Genomic DNA, 15,082 nt, shown 5'->3' with positions numbered 1-15,082 from the left:
CCCGCGGGGGGCGGGGCCCAGCCGGTGGGGACGCGCATGCGCGCTCGTCGGGCGCTCGTCGATTGGGGGAGGCGCGCTGAGACGCAGACCTTGGGGTCGAGCGCAGATTGCCGGGGCTGGGTGGGGGAGGCGGGCCGTGCGTGCGCAGGCGCAGTCGTACAAGGGAGCGCCGAGCGGTCGATCCGGGGCGCTCCGCGGCGCCGTGTCCCGACCGGCCGAGTCGGCGCAGGTACCGGGCTGGTGGGGGGCGTGGGGCGGGGAAAGGGCCGCGGGCGCCGTCACGCCGCGGAGGGCCCGTCCGCAGCCCTCCGGGGGGACTCCCGCGTCCCGCTCCCGAGCCAGGCCGGGCGCTCGGGGCGCCTCCTTGCTCGCGCGGACCCGGGAGCTGCCAGGCGGTGGATCGCGACCAGGCGTGGGCATCGTGGGGACACTCGCTTCTCGGGCCCGCGGGCCGCACGGTTTCCGCGCCCGAGTGGACTGCGCCGTGGAAGTGCGGGCGCTCGCTGCGCCCCCGCTCTTGGGGCCCGGTCCTCCCGAGTTCCCGGGACGACGGCTGGACAGCCTCCCGCCGCCGCCCGGGGGCTGTTGTCCCTCATCCGCGTTCCCAGACGACACCCTCCCTCGCACGCGCGCTCCTTGGCCGCCCCGCCCCGCCTCCGTTCCCGGCCACCGCGGGGCGCCAGCCGCGCCGCTCGCCCTCTCGGTTCCCTGTTGGTCGCCCCGCGTGGGACCCGCCCAGCCCCAGGGTCCCGGGTCAGCCCGGCTGGCCTGGGCCTCTCCGACTTCGGCTGCCTGCACACACCCACCCCGGCGGGCGCTTTGCTGCGGCCGCTTCCTCTTCCCGCGTCTCCAGCTCCCTAGGACTGGGCAGTAGGCGCACCCTGTGGTGGTCGGGCCAGGCACAGGGGTATCGCTCTTGATTCCTTTTTAACTAACGTCCCCTTTCAGATACTTCAGTGGGCCTGGTGGGTTCGTGTCCAGCGCGTGTCAAACTGGCTCCAGCCCCTGCATCAGCTTCCTGAGGGGGCAGGACCCTCCCAGGGGCCTCCTGCCTTCTCTTTCTCGGCCCACTGCGTGGCTGGGAGCCTCGAGAGCTTGACTTCAGCCCCTCGGTAGCTTCTGCCCTGTTGGTGTGAACCTCACACACGCTCCCTTGACCTGTGGGGCTGTGCGCTCTCATGCCGTCTCTCCGTCTTCCCCACGGGTCTGCTCCTCTGTTTCTCTGTAAAGGCCTCGAGTTACGAGTTACGTGTGCTGTTCTCTCTGCCCAAGGGCTCCTCCCCAGGTCTTCTGGTAGCTGCCACCTTCTCATCTTTCTCCTGGCTCCCAGTAGCCGTCAGGGAGCCCTGACCCCTTGCCGCCACTGCCCTGCTGTCCTGAGATGCACTTTTGCGCCCACTTTGTCCTGACAGTCTCAGGCAGAGCCCGTGTTCCCACCACCGTGGGTAGTGCTCTGTGTGTTCATCACTATGACGTAGGCCAGCCAGGTCTGAGGGCCCAAAGGGGTCCTGCAGGACCCGCCAAAAGGGTCCTTGCCTTCACACAGGACGCAGAACCAGACGTGAGCCAGGAGGAAGTGAGAGCAGTTTACTGAGTGTGTGAGTGAGAGGCTGTATGGAGCCTCTGGGAAACTCAGAAAGGAGAGAAGAGTGAGTCTCTCTGCTTGGGGTCGGAGGTTTTTACTGCGGACTGGGGTCTGGTGTATATATCCTCTCAGGTATCCAGGAACTGCCCAGAACAAAGGTAAGTGTCCAGGTGTTCTCCATAAATCAATTAGTCCCTGGACCAGGGGGTCTTGGCGTCACAGCGTCTAGAGTCTGTGGATGGAACAGGCACAGGACAGCCTCACCCAGTCACTTCTTGGAAGTTATCTACTATGCTGGGAGACCACAAAGAAATCATTAACTCCTTGACCTTGACCAGTGAGGACGGATGTTATTTGCACTGTAAGGCCTGTGCAAAGGGGGGTGCAGAGCCTAGCAAGGGAAGACCGAGAAAAAGAGCAAAAAAGCAGTTCTTCATGGGACTGTCAGTTTCCTGTGGCCCGTGTTTCTCGTCCGACTGCCGTGGGCTGGGAGAGTCTTCGTGAGGTCTAGGAGTGTTCGAGGTCACCTTCAAGTTGGCGCTGGCTGTACTCCTTAGGTCTTTGCTGTCGCCACCGGAGCCTGCAGGATGTTTCACGGGATCCCAGCCACTCCGGGCATCGGAGGTGAGTGGGGCCCGGGGTGAGCCCAGGGACCCAAAGGGCCAAGCTTTCACCCCTGCTGCAGAGGCCAGGGGTGGTAGGGAGGTCTGTACGTGGCTCCCCCGTGCAGCCTCAGTGGGCGGCTGGGCTCTGGTGCCGTTCATTCCCAGGGGTGCCAGAGGAGCCCTCCAGGCGAGGCCAGCTGGGACCAGAGATAATGACTTCACTGCACGAGGAACCTGGGGTGGGGGTGGGGGGCATCCTGGAGTCAAGCCAGGGGAAAGGTCACAAAGCATGTGACAGATGTCATATGTGTCCTTTCACTATACCATAAGCAAGGTGTGGTCGCTTCGCTTCAGCGGGAGGTAGCTGAGGAGCAGTGGGGGGTGGGGGTGGGCAGGCCTGACGTGTGGCCTCCTGACCTCAGTGGATCGTCTTCTGCCGGAGCTCCCTGCCCACAGATGGGGCGTGCGGAAATTAGAGTCCCACCCTCGGTTCTCTCTGGGCTCCTCGGGACCTTTCATGGAGTGAGCCCTTGTGTGGGCCGCTGGAATGGGGTCGGGGCCAGGGCCAGTGGACAAGCCCCCTGGCATCGTCGTGGCGGTCAGCCTACTCTCTGCTCTGTTGCAGCGCCTGGAAACAAGCCGGAGCTCTACGAGGTGAGCGGCGGGCGCCCGCCCGGCCAGCACCGGCCAAGAGCAGACCCTGTGTGAGCCCCACCAAGACCCTGCGGCCACGCGGTCCTGCTGACACTGCCTCCTCTCACCGACAGGAAGTGAAGCTGTACAAGAATGCCCGGGAGCGGGAGAAGTGAGTCCATCCCCCACCACATGCACGCTGTGCCCCCGCCCCCCACCACACGCACGTCGTGTCCCGTAGCCTCCAAACCATCCCCGCACTGAGGTCAGGAGGACATGGGGTCAGGCTGCAGAAAGTCCCCAAGGAGCCTCTGCCAGGTGTGCCCAAGTACAGCCTCACCCTGGCAACGGCGGGCGCCAGGGGCTTTGCAGCCATGGCCTGATGGACACGCTGCCCTCAGGTACGACAACATGGCCGAGCTGTTTGCCGTAGTGAAGACGGTGCAGGCCCTGGAGAAGGCCTACATCAAGGACTGCGTCACCCCCAACGAGTGAGCCTCTGTCCTTGCGCTGGTCCTGAGCACCGGTCATGGGAGGCGTGTTCTGCCCGGGGCCCGGGTGCTCAGCGGGAAGCAAGAACAGGGCACTGAGGCCGGGGCTGGGGGTTCAAGCGGTTTCACTCCAGTATGGGGGCCGTGCGGGGGCCGCCCCGTCCTTTCTGCTTCCTCCTCTCCAGCGCTCTTGTCTAGGTCCCTAGGGAAGCTGCAGCCTTCGGTGGCCCGTCTCTGCTCTGCCACTCAGCCCTCCGGGAGAGCTGTCCTGTGTCTGGATGGGCCGAGGGTGAGCAGGGCTGCTGGGCTGGGCCGGCCTGGTGCTGAGGGCAGCAGCCTGGCCCTCTCCCTAGATACACCGCCGCGTGTTCCCGGCTCTTGGTCCAGTACAAAGCCGCCTTCCGGCAGGTTCAGGGCGCAGAAATCAGCTCCATTGATGAATTCTGCCGCAAGTTCCGTGTGAGTGAGCAGGTCGAGGGAGCAGGGGGTCGGGAGAGGAGCTGTTGGGAGGGCACCGGGCCTGGGAGCCCCAGTGCCCACGGCAGCTCTGCCCCTCAGCTGGACTGCCCGCTCGCCATGGAGAGGATCCGGGAGGACCGGCCCATTACCATTAAGGACGACAAGGGCAACTTGAACCGCTGCATCGCTGACGTGGTCTCGGTGCGGCCTTGGCGCCTGCGGGGGCTGGGGTGGTCAGGAGGGCCCCTGCCGCCCACTGCGGCCACATGTGGCCACGGAAGCCCAGGGCTCCTAGAGCTGCACAGCGCTCACACCCATCGGGCAGGGCTCTCCACAGCTCAGAACAAAAGGGGTGGGAGGTCTTCCTCCCTGGACGCACCCGGGGTCAGCCCAGCCGGGGCTCCCATGCACCCACCGCCCTGGGGGGCACAGCCAAAGCGGGGCCACGGACAGCAGCAGGTGGGCCAGGTGGCACGTGGAGGACCTCACAGGCTGTGGGAACGGGTGCAGCAGGGACCCAAGTAACCAGAGTGTTGAGGAGGGAGCCAGGGAGTTCTCGAGGCCCGAGAGGGGCTGGGTAGGGGCTAGCGTGGGCCTGCAGATGGCCCCACCTCGGCCCCAGGCTCACGCCCGCACTCGCCCCCAGCTCTTCATCACGGTGATGGACAAGCTGCGCCTGGAGATCCGTGCCATGGACGAGGTGGGGCCCCCGGCGGGGACTGGGGGACAAAGGGGCGGCGTGGCGGTGGGGAGGGGAGGGCTCCCGGTGCAGGAAGCCCGCCGTCCCGTCCACAGATCCAGCCTGACCTGCGGGAGCTGATGGAGACCATGCATCGCATGAGCCACCTGCCCCCGGACTTCGAGGGCCGCCAGACTGTGAGCCAGTGGTGAGGAGCCCTGCCCTGACCCCTGTTCTCTGTCCTCTGTCGGGGACCGTGAAGGCCCTCCCCTGCATGCCCTCAGCGCTGTGCTCCCCCAGGCTGCAGACCCTGAGCGGCATGTCGGCCTCCGACGAGCTGGACGATTCCCAGGTGCGCCAGATGCTCTTCGACCTGGAGTCGGCCTACAACGCCTTCAACCGCTTCCTGCACGCCTGAGCCGCCCGGCCCGGGGTCCCCGGGAGGGCTCTGCAGCGCGCCGCGTACCTGTCCCCCAGATAGTCCTGTGTCCTGCCACCCAGAGTGGCTCCATCTGGGTGCCCGTCCCTGGTGTCTCAACCCACCTTCCCCACAATAAAGACCCTTTCTGACCGCCCTGCTCTCGTGAACTGCTCTCCCCCGACTGGGTCTGCGTGGGTCTGCGCAGCCTGCCTGTGCTCCCTCTGGGCCGCGGGGTGGCATCCTGTCTCATTGGAGCACGTAGGCCCTGAACACACAGCCCATTCGTCAGGGCAGGTTCTGAGCCCCAGGTTAGGGCCTGCAGCCTCCCCAGTGGGCACTCGGCGAACGGGAGAGAGGCGAGACTTCACCTGGGCCATGTACAGCTTGACTGACCACACGGGAAGCTGCCCGCCACCTCTGCATCCCCCTCTTCATCTGAGAGCTCTGGGCATTTGGGGGCCCAGCGGGCTGTAGACGGAGGCTGCTGTGCTGCCCCTCCTCACTCTCCTCACCCTGGGAGACGCCACAGGCCAGCGCAGGGCTATGTCCTCCTACTGGTTCACCAGGGCCCCAGTAGGTAACAGATGGGGGAGGCAGTTTGTCCTGCCCCAAAGAGGGTGTCCTCCATCAGGAGCAAGGCTGGGGTGGTGGGTACCCCAGGACCCTTTCGACCTATCTTGCCCGGGCCGGGGGGAGCTGCAGTCTGCCGGTGAGGACGTGGGCGTTCAAAGGCCGGAGCTGGTTCACTACTCAGGTTTGTCATAGCAGCTCTGCGGGCCGCCCTTACCTGCAGCGCCACGTCAGCCTACATCCCCACGGATGGGCAGCCACAGACCACAAAGCCATGTCAGCCCACGTCCCCATGGACGGGCAGCCACAGACCACAAGACCAAGGCTCCAGACCTTGGCATGGGCTAAGGGACCTGCCAGAGCTCATAGTTTTCCTTTTCCTAGTCGTGTTTCTGGGTGTCTGTGGCATTGAAATCAGGCGTAGAGGGGCACCTGGGGTGGCTCAGTGGGTTAAGGCTCTGCCTTCAGCTCAGGTCATGATCTCAGAGTCCTGGGATCGAGCCTCACATCAGGCTCTCTACTCAGCAGGGAGCCTGCTTCCCTTCCTCTGGGGTGACCTCTCTACCTACTTGTGATCTCTGTCAAATAAATACGATACAATCTTTAAAAAACAAATCAGGCATGGAGTGTTTCAGATGGAGTTGAGGTGTGGGTGGAGGTTGCTGTTACACATGGGACAGTCAGGACAGCAGAGCAGGCAGGGAGAGTGGGGCGGCCAGGGGAGGCCTTAGGATTGTACCTGGAGCCCCGGGCACCAGCAGGGTGCTCCCAGCAGTGGCGTGCACATTCCTTGGGTCTTACCAGGCAAAGACGGTAGAGAGGCGACTGGTGGGGGTTGAGGGCAGGATCAACAGCCGGCAAAGAGGGGCCCTGGGGTTGTGGGTGCGGACTTGGCCGTGTGTTGCACACATGGGGTTGCCACGGGCTGGACGCACGGGGCAGCGACTAACCTGGCCCAGCACCGAACAGCCGGCTGGAGGGGGTCTTGGCGACACGCGGACACCTGCGGGAACAGGCTTTCGTGAGAGGGCAGCCGGCGAGGTTTGCAGAGGCCGACTCAGACTTGGGCCAGCTGGTCAGGGGGGCTTGTCAAGCGGGTGGCTGGATATCAGAAGTGGGAGTTCCGGAGTGAAGACAAAGGCTTGGCATCTCCAGGGCAGAAAGCCAGGAATTCCATCCAAGAGGCCCGAGGACCAGCACTGTCGCGCTCGCAGGTTGGGCAGAGACCGGCAGAGGAGCCCAAGAAAGGGTGTCTGCGGCCCGGGAAGCCCAGAGAGGCCAGAGGCAGTGAGGAGCCAGTGGGTCCTGGGCCGGGAGGAGAAGCTCCACCGGACTCTGGCCCGCGTAGCTTCGGGGAACTTTGGGGACCGTGACAAGACTGGGGGCCAGGAGCAAGGGTTTAGGGGAGCCTGGCAGAGACCACCAGACCTAGAAACCGCAGTTCCCACTGTCAGTTGCGGCTGAAGGGGCAGGGAGGGTTGTTTTGCTCTATTTTTTTTTCCCCGAAGATTTTATTTGCCAGAAAGAGACACAGCAAGAGAGGAAGCACAAGCAGGGGGAGCAGGCAAGGAGAAGCAGGCTTCCCGCCGGGGCTCGATCCCAGCACCCCGAGACCATGAGCTGAGCTGAAGGCAGAGGCTTAACCCACTGAGCCACCCAGGCGCCCCATTTTTTAAAAATTGTAATAATATGTAACATAAAATTTGCCATTTTAGTATATGTGCTGCCGAAGCGAGCACAAATTTGTCATTTTAAATACCTTTTTTGAGGATTTTATTTTTATTTTTTAGATTTTATTTATTTATTTATTTATTTGACAGACAGAGATCACTAGTAGGCAGAGGCAAGCAGAGAGAGAGGAGGAAGCAGGCTCATGACCTGAGCTGAAGGAAGAGGCTTTAACCCACTGAGCCACCCAGGCGCCCCGAAGATTTTATTTTTAAGGCGTCTCTACACCCAACGTAGAGCTTGAACTCAAACCCCTGAGACCCAGGCTCCTCCGCTGGAGCCTGCCAGGGGCCCAACGGCGTGAACCGCTGTAGAGCTCGGCGGCACGCAGTACAGTCCACTGCCACGTGTCCCGTCTTCCCCAAGCCCAGAGCTCTCTCCACTTCCCGGACGGAAAGTCTGTCTCCAGAAAACAAACAGTAGCTCCCCATCCCCCGGCCCCCAGCCCCTCGCAGCCCCCCGTCCCTCTTCCAGGCCCTCGGGCTCCAGCTCCTCACACAAACGGGTCACACAGGCTTGTCTTTCTGTGGTTGGTGTATTTCTCACTGTTGTGTACGTGTCACAATTTCCTCCCCCCTCCCCCGCCGTTTTTCTTAAGTGCCCAACGTGGAGCTTGAATTCATGACCCTGAGATGAAGAGTGACAGGCTCTGTCAGCCGGCCACCCAGAGACGCCCTTCCTTTTGAAGGCTGAATGACAGCCCGCTTGCGAGCACAGGCCACATTTGTGCCCATCGTCCTTTGGCGGGCACCCCAGGTTGCTGTTGCTGGGGTTGTGAACACTGTGAATGAGGGTGTGTTTGGAGAGCGGTGGCCGCCGTGTGCTTGCTAGATGATGGGACCCTGCGGGGACCGAGCGGGGACCGTGCAGGGGCGGGGCAGCACAGGCAGCTGTCCGAGGTGTAGGGGGCTGGGGGACGTGCTCTCTGGCTGCTCTGGGCCGGGCAGGAAGCCATCCGCTGGGAGAGGTGGGGACACGACGCTGTAAGTGTCCCTCGGAACAGCACACGGCTTCAACTGTAACTTGAACTGACGAGGAGTCGTACTGGTCGCGCAGCCGAAACGTGACCTGGAGAAGAACCTGTACCCGCCGCAGGAGGGGCTGGGGCGTCCTGGAAGCCCAGCGGCTGGGAACGCCGCCCACTTCCCTTTTTCATTGTCTTCCCTGCCTCCAAGAATGCCTCTGTTCCAGGAGTCCCTTTAAGTTAAGTGTGTTGGTGCGACTACAGGTCGTCCGCTGGACAGGACGCCCCCCCCGCCCCCCCACGGCCCCCCACGGCCCCCCCTCACCTCTAAGACCGCGACCAACAGGACTCACGCTCCTTCCTGCTTACTGCCAACCCTCAGCTGCCGTCATCACCTTCGTTTCTTCTCCTTTGTTGCTGTTCTGTATCTAACAAATACGGGACTGAGGAGCTGTCCCTGGCCACCGTCTTCCCCGTGTCCTCGCCGGCTCCCGGGCCACAGTCCGGCTGTCGCCCCCTGCTCCCCTTCTCCGACAGCTGACTTCTTTGTGGGTCATTCTTCTCCCACACGTCAGGAAAGCCGCACAAAGCAAAGGAACGTGGTCCAGCACCAACGTTACTGAGCTCAGAGGGGCTGCGAGGGACAAGCCACATGCCTGCCCCTCAAGGGCTCCCCAGTTCGGCCACTCGGCCCTGGGACCCAGGAGGGCCGGTCTGCACAGCTGGTCTGCGCTCTTCGCCCAGAGCTCAGAGGCTGGTCAGTGGATGGCCTGAGGCAGCAGCCAGGTGCCAAACTCCTGCTTCACTGTTCCAGGGACCCCAGAGCAGTGGGGTAGGAAAGAGGCCACTCTGGGCCCCTGGTCCTTAGAACTGTGCCCGAATCGGCTTGTTGACCCAGAGCTCCAAGAGCCCTGTACGCCCCTGCAAGATGTTCCTGTCCCCTTCTCTGGCCCAGCTCCCTCTCCGGACCCAGAGACAGCAGGCTGCTGTGTGGTCCCGCTGCGGCGCCTTCAAGCACGTGTGTGGGTGGGGTGACCTCAGGCCCAAGACACTGCGCTCAGCGTGATGCCCTGCCCTGGGCACCACAGGACTCAGGGGACAGAGTCCTCAGGTCTAGGCTCCCAGAAGCCCGGCAGCTCCCAGCCACACCTCACAGGGCTCAGGGTCAGTGGTCGGCTGCACCAGGTGGGGAAGGGGACCCATGGGCTCCAGGAGGGGCCGGCCCCTCCCCCAGCATTGCCAACCAGGCAGAGATAAGTCAATGGGTTCAAAGACCAGGGAGGGAGCCAAAAGGGAGGGGCAGGTGTAGAATAGGGAGTCACAGCCCTCCCGCCAGCTCCTGGGCCTAAAGCCTGGGCTCCCGCCCACCCAGCCCAAGACACCCTTGCCCGGTGGCAGCGAGCAGAAGGCCCAGGTTCCCCGTTTGGGCTGCAGGGCTTTGGCCATCTCCTCGGGAAATTTCCCCTGGAGGGTTTGGGAAGGGGAGCGTGGCTCAGCCAGCACCTTTTTGGTTCCAGTTCCTTCAGAATCCAACCCCCAACAGGGACACCCCAGCCCAGGCCTGGGAGGAGAGAGCCCCACCTCCCCACCCCCAGCTGGGGCCTCAAAGGCTAGGGGTGGGGGCCGAGCCAAGGAAGCCAAGCAGGGAAGTCGCTGGCAGGGGAGTGGGGCAGAGCTGAGTTCAGGGTCTGTGAGGCAGAAGGCTGGGGATGGGGCCCTGTGGGGCTGGGGGGCAGCCTGCACCTCTGCTCCAGGCCCCCCTTGCTGGCAGCAGCCGCAGGAGAGAGGGTCGCCTGTTGCAGGCCATGGCACGGCCGGAGTCGAGGATCCAACCAGGCCCTGACTTGTGTCTCCTTCGAAGTCCGGACACCTTGACAAGCTTAAGGACGGGAAAAGTTGAGTAATACTGAGAAAGGGTCTGTGCTAGGTGTCGCGCGCGCCTACGTGACTTCCCGCACGCTCTCCTACAGTAAGGAACAATGCGGCCAGGGTCATGAGTTCTTAGTGGTCCTTGTTGTTCTGTACCTCCCAGGACGACTCCCTGGTTGATTGTCTTGCTAATGGCTTTAGCCGAGACTACCTGGCATCACGAGGTTTGTTTGTAGTTAAAAACTTGTTATAGAAACTTGTGGTCATCTGACTAGGGACTGATGTATTGCTCCTACTGTGGTCTGCCATATAAATGCTTGTAAGACGTGGAATAAATTCGGCCCTGTCGGACACCCCCTTCGGTGTCCCCCTTGCCCCCACCTCTGTTTAACTTTTTTTCATCATCCTCTTCGCCCCCACGGTTACCCTGGTCGATTCGTCGCGCTGGCCACGACCGTCGCCTCTGCCCCTTTGCTCCCAGGAGCCGCAGCCCAGCGAGCAGGTGCCAAGGCTGCCCCAGGGAGACCCATCCTCGCCCCCCACAAGCAGCGCCTCTGACCTCCAACAGACGGCCACGGTGGGAAGGACCCACTGCTGGAATGGTTAACCCGCACCACCTCAGGCAGCCAATCACAGAGCCCGGCAGCAAATACCGGGGAGAGGTCCCGTGGGTGCGGGCGGGTCCGAGCCCAGCCCCAGTCCGGCCCAGAGCTCGGAGCGCGTCGTCGGCGGGGGGTCTCAGCATGCCGGGCCTGGTCTGGCTCCAGCTGGGGCTGCTGCTTGGCTCAATGCTGGGCACCGGGACAGGCGCTCAGCCTCCCCGCCTGCTGCCCTTGCTGTCCTCCGGCAGGGGTGCTCTGGGCCGGGCCGCGCTGGGCAGCCTGTTAAATACACTAGCGGACCGTGTGCACTGCGCCGAAGGGCCGTGTGGAAAGGTAACTGCCCCACCCGACGGGTTCCCAGCCCGGCCCTCTCCACCCCAGGGCTGGAAGCAAAGGGCCCTGGGCAAACTCCAGGAGGCGGGTCGAGGGGAGGCTGGGTGGCCAAGCTCCCAGGCCCTGCCTGCCGGCCAGAGCCCACCTTCGTCTGCTCTGGGTTCAGACAGACCCTCCTGCGGTTGGGGGCTGTGCTACGCACAGACAGCTCCAGGCTCTAGGACAGCCTCCCCCGTCACCCCCAGGCCATCAGATTGGCCGCGGTTCCAGGAAGAAGCCACCCGGGGATAGAGGGGCCACTGCCCAAGGCCTCTGTGTGCACCCATGGCCTCCCGTGATCGAGGGGATGGCGGTGGGAGCATGAGAAGGAGCCATGAGGCCGGGGAGGGTGAGACGGGGGGTGGGTGAGACTGGTGTGCATGGACCCCACACGGAAGTGGGCAGCCTCCTGAGCACAGACACCCCTGTGTGCCCCCAGTGCCTGTCTGTGGATGCTGCCCTGGCCCTGGGCAGTCCCAAGAAGCCCGTCCTAGAGCACAGACACATTGCCCGCTTCAGTGCTGCTGCTGCCCTCTACCTCAGTGACCCCAAGGGCACGTGTACAGATGTGCAGGCTGGCCACTGGGCAACTCGTGCTGACCATCTCCTGGCCCTTTTGGAGGGCCCCAAGGCCCTCACCCCAGGCCTGAGCAGGCTGCTGCAGAAGATTCAGGCCCAGGCTGCTGGCTGGCCCGCTGCAGAGAAGGTGAGGGCCCAGGCAGGCCGGCCAGGAGTGGGCGAGAAGGTTCTAAAGGGATCGGCAGGGAAGGAGTCCACTTAGGGGGCTGGGCCGGGCTGCAGTGGGCAGGACATCCCTTAAAGCTTCTCAGGGTACCTGGGGGAGTCTAGGGAGGGGCTTGGGCAGCTGGGTTAGGCTGAGGGATCACACGTGGACGTCCACCATCAGTCAGGGCAGAAACCTGGAGAGCCCCAGGGGGTGGCCTCATCAGACAGGGGCCACAGGGAGGGGTCGGGCCCAGTGCAGGCCCTAAAGCAGGTGGGAGTTGGTGGTGGTGTTCTGAGAAGGCCGGTCTGGGTCCATGTTGGGGCAGATCTTGGGGTCAGTGATACTGGGGACATGAAGAGCTGGAGGCCAGGAAAGCCACAGTGCAGGGGAGGGCTGAGCCCCGGCTCCTCCCCCAGGCCTGCGTGGACCTGCCTCAGTTGCTGGAGGAGGCAGAAGGGGCAGGGGCTCCCAGCAGCCCTAGCCTGGTGCTGGCCGCCGTAGTGGACCATGTCAGCAGCGGGTCCTGTCTCCGCGCCCTGCCGACGCCCCAGTACTTTGTAGACTTTGTGTTCCGGCAGCACAGCGGCGACACTCCCAACATCACACTGGCGGGTGAGGCCTCAGCTGGGCCCGAGAGTGGGCAGTGCCCCGAGTCCCCAGCCGCCATGTCCCTGGGGAGGGCAGGCCTGGAGCCCATACAGACGTTGTGATTCTGTCCTCCCGGCCAGAGCTGGAGGCCTTGATGGAGCGCCTGGGGGTAGGCAGAGTGACTGAGACACCTGACGACCACAGTGACCATGACCATGACCATTTGAGAAATGGGGCCAACCACCAGGGCCCTGTGCCCCTTGCCACCCTGAACAGCAGCTCCAGCCTGTGGGACACAGTGAGCAGCCCCTGCACCATAGTCCTGGGGAGAGATGGGGTCCCCCGGGATCTGCTCAGGCCCCTGATCCCCTGTGCTGCCACCCCCCAGGTGTGCCTGAGTGCTGAGGAAGTCATGTCTGTGTACGGGCTGTCTGACCAGGCTGGTGTGACCCCAGAGTCCTGGGCCCAGCTGAGCCCTGCCCTGCTCCAGCAGCAACTGAGTGGGGCCTGCAGCCCACAGCCCGGGGCCCCCCCTCAGGACGAGCTCAGCCAGGCGGAGAGTGAGTGCCTGTCTCCCCAGCAGTGCCTGCCTGGCTGTGTCCATGGGTGTTGGGGGTGCAGAGGGTGACCTCACAGGGAGGAGAGTGGCCACTGGGCCAGGGCAGGGGTGGGGAAAGCTTGACTAGGGCTGGCAAGGGGAAGTGGCCTAGGAGTAGGGGGGTCGCAGGGAAATGTGGGGGAGCCCAGGTGGGAAGGGAAAGAGGCTGTGAGGGTCAGTGTAAGCCGAGGTCGGGCCCGATCCTGGCCCCCTGCCTCCCTGGTGAGCTTCTGCTCACTCCTGGACCCCACCTGGACCCCCTCCCCTGGGAAGTAGGGGTGGGGGGCTCCCAGCCCAGCTCACGACCTCGGCTTCCTCCCCAGGGTATCTGTACGGCTCCCTGGCCACGCTGCTCGTCTGCCTCTGTGCGGCTTCTGGCCTCCTGCTTCTGAGCTGCTCCAGCCACCGCACAGCCTCGAACTACGTCATCCAGACCTTCCTGAGCATGGCCGTGGGCGCGCTCACGGGGGACGCCATCCTGCACCTGACACCCAAAGTCAGCCTCCGCCTTCGACTCCCTCCCCGGCCAGGAATTCCCCTGCCCAGTCCTCCCCAGCCGGCCAGTCCTCCCGGAGGCCTCCCTGCCCCCTAACCTCTCTCTTCCTGAACTCCGGCAGGGGGGTGGTGGTGGTGAAAGGGCTCTGGGGAGGCCTTAACGCACCCTTCTGAGCTCCCTTCTCCCCCAGGTGCTGGGGCTGCACACCCACCATGGAGAGGGCCCTGGCCAGACCACCTGGCGCCTTATGGCCATGCTGGGTGGCCTCTACACCTTCTTCCTGTTTGAGAACCTCTTTAATCTCTTGCTGCCCCTGGACCCAGAGGTCAGGTGGGAGCTGGATGTGGGTGAGTGGATGGGACCCAGGCATGGAGGCCTGACAGGCCCTGAGCCACTGTTCCCACAGGGCTCAAAGGATGGGGCCGACAGTCACAGCCATGGTGGCCACAGCCACGTAGTGTCCCTGCAGCTGACACCCAGGGAGCCCCGGCCCTCAAGGCAGCCTGAGGAAGGCTCGCGCACCGACCTGGTGAGATGGCCCTTCCTCCAGCGACCCCACACCACATCCCACAATGACGCCAAGGACCCCTTCCTGCCCCCACCCCGCTCCCACCCCAGGGCTTTTGTCCCCGGCCTCGGATGCTAGTCACGGGACCCCGCTCCTCCTCGCCCTCCTCACCTGCCCGCCCAGGGGCTCATCCACATGGACCCCCCACCCCCACAGGTGGCCGAGGGGAGTCCGGAGCTGCTGAGCTCGGAGCCCTGGAGCCTGAGCCGAGGTGAGCCCAGGGAAGCCCCAGAGGGATGAGGGGCCACGGATTGGGTGCGGAGCGCTAACGCGGGCCAGGAGCTGGGGGCCGGAGGCCGGGGCCCGGGGGGCCGGGGGCGCCGGGGTCGGGGGCCGGGCCGGCGCCGACCCTCGCCCACCGCGCCCTCAGAGCTGAGGCTGCTGCCCTACGTGATCACGCTGGGCGACGCCCTGCACAACTTCGCCGACGGGCTGGCCATGGGCGCCGCCTTCGCGTCCTCCTGGAAGACCGGGCTGGCCACCTCGCTGGCCGTGTTCTGCCACGAGCTGCCGCACGAGCTGGGTGAGCTGCGCGCGCCGACCCCGCGGGGGGCTGCCGCGCCGGGGGCGGGGCCTGCGCGGCGGTGGGCGGGGCGCCCGGCCTGACCCCGCCCCACCCGCCGCAGGGGATTTCGCGGCCCTGCTGCACGCGGGGCTGTCGGTGCGCCAGGCGTTGCTGCTGAACTTGGCCTCCGCGCTGACGGCCTTCGCCGGCCTCTACGTGGCGCTCGCTGTCGACGTCGGCGAGGACAGCGAGATCTGGATCCTGGCGGTGGCCACCGGCCTCTTCCTCTACGTGGCGCTCTGTGACATGGTCAGGGCGGAGGGCGGGAGTCGGCTGCCCTGGGGGTGAGCTGAGCAGGGTCTGGGAGCGGAGGACTGACCCAGTGCCTGCCTCTTCCTCAGCTCCCGGCCATGCTGCACGTGCGGGACCAGCGGCCCTGGCTCCTCTTCCTGCTGCACAACATGGGCCTGCTGGGCGGCTGGACCGTCCTGCTGCTGCTGTCGCTGTATGAGGACAACATCACCCTCTGATGGCCTTCCCATCCCCTCGCCCTACTCTCGGGCCCTGGCTGCTCACTGCCGGCCCACAGCTCTCTGGGCCCCTTGCACCTGCCGGCCAGTGT

At 64.5% G+C, this 15,082-nt stretch overlaps 2 protein-coding genes across 7 annotated transcripts; both read left to right on the top strand.

The window, feature by feature from the left end:
- The first annotated feature begins 125 nt into the window (after nt 1-125).
- VPS28 (VPS28 subunit of ESCRT-I) lies at nt 126-5,040 on the top strand. Of its 5 annotated transcripts, XM_032316946.1 has the most exons (11): nt 133-229; nt 949-1,112; nt 2,143-2,209; nt 2,816-2,844; nt 2,958-2,995; nt 3,225-3,314; nt 3,668-3,773; nt 3,873-3,974; nt 4,420-4,473; nt 4,569-4,660; nt 4,805-5,040. In XM_032316946.1, exons 3-11 carry the CDS (start codon nt 2,173-2,175, stop codon nt 5,007-5,009), a joined length of 753 nt encoding a protein of 250 aa, XP_032172837.1. In that variant the 5' UTR covers nt 133-229; nt 949-1,112; nt 2,143-2,172; the 3' UTR covers nt 5,010-5,040. The 5 variants fall into 5 exon arrangements, with proteins under 5 accessions (XP_032172838.1, XP_032172836.1, XP_032172841.1 ...); XM_032316947.1 differs by lacking the exon at nt 949-1,112 and having other exon boundaries at nt 126-229; nt 4,575-4,660; XM_032316945.1 differs by lacking the exon at nt 949-1,112 and having other exon boundaries at nt 126-229.
- Nucleotides 5,041-10,677: 5,637 nt separating this feature from the next.
- Nucleotides 10,678-15,082, top strand: SLC39A4 (solute carrier family 39 member 4). Of its 2 annotated transcripts, none has more exons than XM_032316868.1 (12): nt 10,678-10,939; nt 11,418-11,684; nt 12,257-12,317; nt 12,434-12,591; nt 12,682-12,853; nt 13,215-13,387; nt 13,578-13,712; nt 13,794-13,916; nt 14,112-14,166; nt 14,326-14,478; nt 14,582-14,769; nt 14,862-15,082. In XM_032316868.1, exons 1-12 carry the CDS (start codon nt 10,748-10,750, stop codon nt 14,988-14,990), a joined length of 1,806 nt encoding a protein of 601 aa, XP_032172759.1. In that variant the 5' UTR covers nt 10,678-10,747; the 3' UTR covers nt 14,991-15,082. The 2 variants fall into 2 exon arrangements, with proteins under 2 accessions (XP_032172759.1, XP_032172758.1); XM_032316867.1 differs by having other exon boundaries at nt 12,122-12,317.

This window comes from Mustela erminea, chromosome 16 (genome assembly GCF_009829155.1).
Source record: "Mustela erminea isolate mMusErm1 chromosome 16, mMusErm1.Pri, whole genome shotgun sequence".
NCBI classification, from domain to species: Eukaryota; Metazoa; Chordata; class Mammalia; order Carnivora; family Mustelidae; genus Mustela; species Mustela erminea.
This window is presented reverse-complemented; position numbering and strand designations above follow the sequence as displayed.

Coding starts and splice junctions, on each gene's coding strand:
- VPS28 (XM_032316945.1), top strand. CDS start 2,173: ATGTTTCACGGGATCCCAGCCACTCCGGGCATCGGAG. Junction 2,210..2,815: donor AGCCACTCCGGGCATCGGAG/GTGAGTGGGGCC, acceptor GCTCTGTTGCAG/CGCCTGGAAACAAGCCGGAG. Junction 3,975..4,419: donor GCATCGCTGACGTGGTCTCG/GTGCGGCCTTGG, acceptor ACTCGCCCCCAG/CTCTTCATCACGGTGATGGA.
- SLC39A4 (XM_032316867.1), top strand. CDS start 10,748: ATGCCGGGCCTGGTCTGGCTCCAGCTGGGGCTGCTGCTTGGCTCAATG. Junction 11,685..12,121: donor GCTGGCCCGCTGCAGAGAAG/GTGAGGGCCCAG, acceptor CTCCTCCCCCAG/GCCTGCGTGGACCTGCCTCA. Junction 12,318..12,433: donor TCCCAACATCACACTGGCGG/GTGAGGCCTCAG, acceptor CCTCCCGGCCAG/AGCTGGAGGCCTTGATGGAG.